The 8,019-nt window shown below is 53.7% G+C and overlaps 1 protein-coding gene across 1 annotated transcript in view; it reads left to right on the top strand.

Annotated features, from left to right (window-relative positions):
• Positions 1–764: 764 nt before the first annotated feature.
• The window catches only part of IGFN1 (immunoglobulin like and fibronectin type III domain containing 1), a 29,843-nt gene continuing 22,588 nt past the window's right edge, over positions 765–8,019 (top strand). The window contains exons 1-7 of the mRNA XM_077771986.1: positions 765–837; positions 2,389–2,511; positions 3,832–3,971; positions 4,868–4,967; positions 6,415–6,459; positions 6,723–6,768; positions 7,300–7,474. Coding sequence (XP_077628112.1) covers positions 765–837; positions 2,389–2,511; positions 3,832–3,971; positions 4,868–4,967; positions 6,415–6,459; positions 6,723–6,768; positions 7,300–7,474 — 702 coding nt within the window. The remainder of the gene's footprint in view (positions 838–2,388; positions 2,512–3,831; positions 3,972–4,867; positions 4,968–6,414; positions 6,460–6,722; positions 6,769–7,299; positions 7,475–8,019) is intronic.

The raw sequence follows: 8,019 nt of genomic DNA, 5'->3' as shown, positions 1-8,019 counted from the left end.
CAAGATGACAGCAGGGAGGGACAGGGCGGGGGGGCGGGGTGTTGAGGGCTGTAGTTCCGGGAAAATCCAGGAGGCACTACCCTGGGCTCCAGGGCTGAGAGTCATGGTGGGATAGGCAGGACACGGCTGCTGTTTGGTGCTGAGAAAAATTGGGATTTCTTCTCAAAGGAGCAAAGAGAATTCATGGGAAGAGAATCCATTTCCTTCCCCTCCCCTCTGATTGAGACCACATCCTTCTAGTCTCCAGTCAAGCAGATCTCTTGCCCACTTGTCACTAACCTTGTCCCAAATCTGGCTTCCTGAAGAGATTGGAGGTGCAGAGGGCAAGTTGGCTGAAACTCAGACCCTTAAACCCCCTGTAGGGGTTCTGCTTCTCTCTCCCTTCTCAGCTGCGCCCTGAAGGCAGGAGGCCAGAGGGAGAGCAGCAGTTAGCATTACACTTCATGTGTAATGAAGTGACTGAAACAGCGGAGTAAGTGACTGAGAGCTGGTGGTGAGGGTGATCGGCGGGGAGGGGGAGGAAGATGAAAATGAAGATGACAACTACGGTGTCCATGTTGAACGCTAACTATGTGAGAGGGTGGGGGTCGTAGACAGGTGCCAGGGATGGGACTGGGGAACGCGTGGGACACAGACCCCTGCAGCTCCCGCCACTCGTGGTGGGCTGCATCCTCCTCCATTGGCGGCTGCTCTCCATCCCTCATGACTCCCTGCTGCGCAGCGGCTGTGGCCCTGTGACCGCTACAGAACGCAGTTGGCGCACCATGGCATTCCAGCGCACTGGGGGGCAGCCGCTGGGCTGTAGAGGGGACACCTTGAGGCCAGAAGTGCCAGCGGGTGGGCAGTTGTGAAATGGAAGTGTCAGTTGGAGGGAAGAATTTGCTGTCATGTGTGATTCTATCCTGAACACAAGGCTCTTTGGGCGGGGAGTGGCATCTTCAAAATGGAACCCCTTGGCCGCGGGCCAACCACACAGGAGGTGGGACTGCCAGAGAATTCTTTCAAGACATCCCCCACCACCACCACTGCCCTTCAATTCATGTCTCTCATCAAGGCTTTCATCCCAGCCCAGACCCAAGCCCCTTCTCTCTCTTGAGTGGCATTCCCCATCAGCCATCATGGAAGGGTGCAATTGCGAAGAAATCAGGGGGAGACAGTGGTAATGGTGGTTGGGAGAGGCTGGAAAGCATTTTTGTTCACCTGGCGCTATAACTCACTGGCTTCAGAGGCGGTGCAGATGGATTTATGAGGATCCTGTCAGCCTGGGTCAAAAGAGTTGAAGAACAGCCAACTAAGGGATTCCCCCCTGCAGATCTGGTCATCAGTAGGATTCCAGATTGGTTGAGGGTGGGAGGTAGAAGGCTGATGGGCCTTGCTAGAAAATCTCAGAGTTGGGGGAGGAGCCAAGAGTCCCAGAGAATATTCCTGGAAAACTAATATTCTAAAACCAAGAAGGGGCAGTCCGCTAAAGAGCTGAAGGAATCCTGAATGCCAGGAATTTGATTTCCTGGGCTTTGGCCAGGCTGTGTCTCATCCTCTGAGTGGCCATCAGGCCTGGGGACGCACTCAAAGGCCCAGCCACCAGCACTGGTTACAGGCTCAGCCCCCTGGTCTCCATTACCTGGGAAAGGTATAACCGAGCAGCAACCTGCACTCTCCCTGTCTCTGGGCAGGGAATTGCAGGACACCAATCGGTGTCATTAGGTGGGGTCAGAGAAGCTCTCAGGGGCAGCAACTCTACCCGGCTCCCATGCCAGAGACTGACTGAGGCACTGATGATGTGGGAGAGATGGGGAGAGATGGGGTAAGACCAGCCTGCACCTCTCATAAGCAATTCTGTCTTCTGTTCTCAGGAGATCAGCTGCCACCTTCAGTAACCAAAGAGGCACCCAAACTATGGCAGGTGAGAGAAGAGCTGACCTCCCCTCCCCTCCCCGGTCTTACCCCTCATCTGGGCTTCTCACTGGGTGGAGAGAAGGGAAGGACAGGGCTCAGAGATCTTTAGGAATTCACCTGTATCTTGGCTTTTTCTAGTCTCATATTTGGGTTTTAACTTGTTTTCCTGAATAAAGTCCCCCATCTGGAGCCCCTTCTCATCCTCCCTTCTCCAGATTTACCCCAATGACGCTCTCAGGGTCTTCCCTGGGTGCCCCCTGCCCACTTCCCAGGGGCTCCATTCACACTACTGGAGGACTGTCAGATTCCACTAGAAAATTCAAGGACCCTGCTCACAGGCAGGAGCTCTGGGAGGCAGTCCTGCTCAATGGTGGGATAGTGAGGGGGGGGTTCATGGTCCTTAGGTGCCTGGGTCAGTGCTCCATTGTGTTGAAGGGCCGCCCACGAGGAAGAGTAGGGAGGACTCATCCCCCTTTCCCCCACCTTCCCTAGGGAAGCCCTTCAAGAAATCCCCACTTCATGGGGTGAGGATCCAGCAGCTGGTGGAGGAGATCCCTGAAGGCTTCAGCACCCCAGACTTCCAGCAGAAGCCTGTTCCCATGGCGCTGCAGGAAGGTGAGAGCTGGGAGGGGGGCTGCTGAGAGTGTGTGCAGTGGAGGGGGCTTGTGCGCCATCCTTCCCAGCCTGCCTCCCAGCCCCCAAGTCCAGTACCAGGCCACACTGTGTTTCCTTATACTTGTGGGGTACCTGCCTGTCTGGGTCCCCAGAAGGGCAAGGGACCTGAAGAGCAGGATGTGGAAAGAGAGCGAACACATACTATGGGATTTTGAAACAAGAAATACTTGGGAATAAGATTGGGGAATGCTAACTGGGGAGCAGAAGCGGTAGCGGTGTTTCTTAGCATCCTCCCCTCTCCCTACCTCTGAGCAGCTACAGCAGGAGTTAAGGAGTTCCTGGGTGGCTCAGTCGGTTAAGCACCCGGCTCTTGACTTCAGCTCAGGTCGTGGTATGGTGGTGAGATCAAGCCCCATGTTGATCAAGCTGTGCTTGGCTCAGAGCCTGCTTGGGATTCTCTCTCTCCCTCTCTCCTGCCCCTCTCCTGTTTGCATGCTCTCTCTAAAATAAAATAATAAAATAAAATAAAGTAAAATAAAATAGTTAATTTGAGTCATGTGAGAAAAGTACCCAGGAAAATGATGGGAGCAAAGGCTTTAGGGGGAAGGGATGAGAATTGGTATTCTGTCCCCAACACAACTTCCTGCAACACCTTGAGTTGACAACATTCCGGTGTGAGGAAAAGAATGGCACTTTATTTTTCTAAATCTGACTTTAAGTCCCCACTCAACAAGGTCATGAGAAAGTGTCTTTCATCACTGGGAAGGGCCCTTGGATCTTCACTCCATACTGATCTCTACTGAAATGTTCCTGGCAGGAGCCCAAGGGATTACATGAGGGCAGTCAGCTCCCAGGCTTCCAGGCCAAGCATGGAGCTCAGGTGCTTTTCTGAGGCTGGAACCCTGCATCTCAGGACCTTTTTGCCTCGAGAGTGGACATGGAACCCACAAAAGTCTCTTCCCCTTCCCAGTCTTGGGAGAGTCCTTCCAATTCCTTCCCTCACCCACTTGCACAGAAATGCCCCCTTCCGCCCCAAGCCTGCCCGCCTCCCCTTCCACATGGACAGTCTGGCTGCATCTTTCCTCAAGGAGCCTACACTCTGTGATTCAGAAGCCAGGCAGGCACTGTCTGGAAACTGCTGCTCTCCACCTAGCGTCGTAAGAGCCTTTGAGTCAAGGGCACGAAGGCCTGACCCCCTTCTTGGGCTGGGCAGTTGAAATGCCTGGAGCAGTGAAAGTAACATAAATGAAAATCTCAATAAAGTATACTGTCACCCCACCCCTAACCTGCCAATCTTTTGACCGCCTTTTCCTGCCCCAGGGAAAAATGCCATCTTTCGGGCCGTGGTCTGTGGGGATCCCAGACCCAAGGTACACTGGCAGTGCACCAAAGGTAACCTCAGTAACTCCAGCAAGTACCAGATCTCCTCTGCCCCCGGCAGCAAGGAGCACGTGCTACAGGTATGATCCGAGTTCTCCCCCTGACCCAGGTCTACTCACTTCTTCCTGTCCCCTTGAAGGTCTCCCTGGTGGCCTCCAATCCCCAGAGGAGTAGGAGATGTTCCCAGTTGGGGTTGGGTCCGACGGCTCCATCCTGGGGCTCCAGGTTGCCTGAGCCAGATGTAGGTCTGGCAGGCTTATGGGCACCTCTGCTGACAACCTCCTGGCAGGTAGTGGAGGCTGGAGCTTAAGTATGCCAGCTCTGGAGGCTGACAGCCTGGGTTCCAATCCCAGGCCCACCACCTTGGCCTTGGAAAATTACTTGCTTCTCTGTACCTCTGTTTTCTGATTTCTCATCTGTAGCACTTACTTTACAGTGTTGCTATGAATACGACGGTTTATATAAAGTGTCTAGCCAGTTCTGGCCTCTGGGGACCACTCAATGCTGGCCAATATGAGTAATAATTACAGCTGCCAGTCATGGAGTACCTACTATGTGCTGGGCCTTCCGCCAAACATGTGACATAGATTATGTAACTTAATCCTGACCATATACCACTTTTTGAGATGTTGTTATCCTCACCTTCTAAGAAACAAAGGTTCAAAGAGGCTAGGTAATTTACCCAAGGTCCCATAGCCTGTAATATACGACAGAGATGATATTCAGTCCCAGATAAAAAAAAAAAAAGTGAGCTTTTTCTGCTACACCACACTGTCTCTGATGGCAAAGAGTTGGTACATCTGCTCTTGGTCAAGATCCAGCTTTCTGTTTTGGGGTCTTACTTTCTTGATGAAGACTGTGAGCTCTACGAGGAAAGGACTGTGTCTTCTCCATGTGTATTTACCTATAACCATGTCTAGTAAGTGGAGGAAGGGGAGGTGCTAGCCCAGTTCCCCTGGACTTGGCCTCTCTGCAGATCAACAAGCTGACGGGTGAGGACACGGACGTGTACCGTTGCACAGCAGTGAACATGTATGGAGAAGCCACGTGCTCTACCAGGCTCCTGGTCATTGAAGGTGGGCTTGTCCCCCTCCCCCTCTTCCTGTCTCATCAGTGCTTGGGTGTTGGCCCTGCCTTTCCCCTCAGAGACCCCAGAGGCTGTGCAACTGGTGGGGTAAAAGGAGAGATGGACACCAAGGCTGCTGCCCTATCTGATGCCAGGGCCCTTGGGCTTTACACACTCACACGCTAACTTTGCCTATGGTTTAAAAGGTGCACCCTCAGCAGATGCCCCATTGGAGAGGCTCTGAATGGTATTCTCTTAACCCTTGGAACGAGGGCAGAGCCTGGGAGTTGGTTTCTGGTCCCGAACCTTCTGCTAACTCCTTCAGTGGGCTTCATTTTCATCTCTGGGCCTCAGTTTCTCCAGTGGACAAAGGATACTTCGTACAGGCCAATGTCAGAGGTGACAATCGGGTAATAGGAAGGCCAAGTCCTTTCTCCAATAGGTGGGGGGTTTTTTTGTTTGTTTGCTTGCTTTGGCTCGTGCAGTGTCTCCAAATTTTAAATTAATTGTTGACATGTAATAACAGGGGAACTTACGTGTCTCTTGAGAAAGCAAATCTAGTCTTTCCATAGGTTACACTTTTGCCCACAAGTAACAGAAAACCCTACTACGAATAGCCCAAGAAATTAAGACACTTGAGTATGTCACATGATAAGAAGTCCTGAGATCGGAGCCCAAGGGCTTAAGCCACAGCTCAGGGCTGTCACAGGACAGCCTGACTCTCCCTGTCTCACAGCTCTGCTACCCGAAGAGGCTGGTTTATCTCCTCACAGGCATAAAACAGCTGCTGCAGACCCACACCAAGCCCATGTTCAGATGTACCTAGTACATCTGGCCCTTTCGTCGAGAAAGCCAAAGCATTCTCAGAAACTCCTTGGAGACTTCTGTTTAGATCTCATTGGCCAGAACCGTGTCACTCATACACCCACTCTTAGTTGCAAGGGAAGCCAGAAAGGCAAATATTTAGCTTTTCCGGCCTCCTTCCTACTAGTGGGAGTGGGGTGATGAGGCCGAGGACTGGGAAAGGCTGCAGGATCCGCCAAACGGCTGTGTCTGACGTTTTTGGCAATGTCGGCCTGTATCCCGAAACGGCAGCTCGCAGGTGCACGGAAGAGCCCCTCCAGACACAGTTCAGTGTGTAGTCAGTCACCCATGGCCACCTCCCTCATTTCTGCCACCTCCCTGCTCCAGCAGCCATGTTGGTGGGCCTTCCCTGCATGCGATGATAATCAGGTCAGCCCCACCTAAGTCATGCTAAGGCTCTGGGGCATCAAAGCTTATGGCAGACAGACCATCCGCCCTGTTCAGCCCCCTAGCTGAGCCGTTGCTGTGACTTGGAGGACAGTAGGGAGGGCAGGGCCCCGGCACTCAGCTGGTTCTCAGGAAGACCATCAATGTATCTTGCTTCTCTCCCCATCTGTCCACATTAACTCCCTCCTCTCCTCCTGATGGTCCAGTTGGCTTTCGGAAGAGTCGGAAGAGGCAAAAGGAGCCCCAAGAGGGTAGGTGGAAGCGTGGCCGGAAGTCTCTTTGGGTTTGGGGGAATGGGCTTCTCCTTGCCTGGTGCTCCCTACTTGACCAAGCCCTTACCTTACGGGTCATAACCAGTCCCCAGGAGAGTGCTTTTCAAAAGCTCGGTGGTCAGCCATGGACCACAGGTCCTCAGACTGCCTCCCCACCCTACCCCCATTCTCCAGAAAAGCCCTGCATTCGCCCCTTGGCATCCCATGCTGGGCTTGGGGCCTCATTCTTGCTTCTTTTCTAGACCTCAGGAAGCAGCTGATGGAATACCGATACCTCCTGAAAAAGAGGTGGGTCTGGGCCTGTCCAGGGGCAGGGGTGAAGGCTCCCCGGCTACTTCCATGAGCAAGGCGGGCTCGGCTCTCCACTCCACCGTCTGGGAAGCTAGACTGCAGGTGGAGGGAGAGGGCTGAACTGAGAGGTACGCCACCTCTAAGCTCTACGTCCTTAATCATCTCTCCTGTCTGGTTCTGATTTACTCCTTTGTAACATGGGACGTTCTGCTAGAACAATGATGTTTTTAAGAAGTGTTAAAGTGACAGAATGATCTGCACATCCCCTCGCCCTGCCCGTCTTTCTCAGAAAGCCACAACACAAGTTGTCAGGAGCCGGTGTTTCTCCTGCGAGAGAGTTTGCACTGTGGGGAGATGTCCTGACAGTGGTCGGTCCCAGAGCCCAGCCCCCTGTCCCTTTCTTCCAGTGCAGAGAGGGCAGCTCCCAGCAGCCCCTGGTGGGGGGGCAGGCCGCCAGGCCGAGGAGACCAGCTCCTGGGGCTCCCCGGGGGCTCCTCTGGCCTCTGACCTGCCCACCCTGCTCCCCAGGGCCCCGCCTCCCGCCAAGAAAAAGGTGGACCTGGCGCAGGTGTGGCAGCTGCTGATGACGGCCGACCGCAAGGACTACGAGCGGATCTGCCTGAAGTACGGCATCGTGGACTACCGGGGCATGCTGCGCAAGCTGCGGGAGATGCAGAAGGAGCACGCGGACAAGGTGGCCCAGGTACCCTCTCCTGGGCTGCGGCCCCCCGACCTGGAGGCTTAGTGCGGGACCCGCTTTTCCGCCCACCGCCCATCCCTCCCCGCCCCGTCCCCACCTCCCCAAACGCCCCGTGCAGTGTCCCGGGCCAAGGACACAGGTCTCAAGTCGACTTGACTTGGCTTTGAAATTTGGCTCTGATACTAAAATCCGGGGCTTTGGGAAAGTTAGGGCCTCCGTGTCTTGAATGGGTGTTCCAGCCGTACCTGCCTCTAAGGATTAGTGAGAGGATGAAGGAGAGAATGTACTTAAGATGCTCGCCCTGGTGCAGCAAGGGCTTCCTGTCAGCTGTCCGCATCCCCAGACCTTGGATATCGGTCTTATTTCTAAAGGCTTCCAGTGCAGGGAGTTTCACAGTTGCCATTAGTACTCTCATGCCAGCGTCTATAAACTGCAGGAAGTTCTGCCCTGGGTCTAGCCTAACCATAACATTAGTCTGATTTTGTCTTCTGGAAATGTAAAACAACTAGTTTCCATCTTCCTGAAAATAGTGTTTTGTCACTTTGAAG

This window comes from Crocuta crocuta, unplaced genomic scaffold, assembly GCF_008692635.1.
Source record: "Crocuta crocuta isolate KB4526 unplaced genomic scaffold, BGI_CrCroc_1.0 scaffold318, whole genome shotgun sequence".
Lineage (NCBI taxonomy): Eukaryota > Metazoa > Chordata > Mammalia > Carnivora > Hyaenidae > Crocuta > Crocuta crocuta.
Note: the sequence above shows the minus strand (reverse complement) of the source record. Positions and strands in the feature narration are given on the sequence as shown.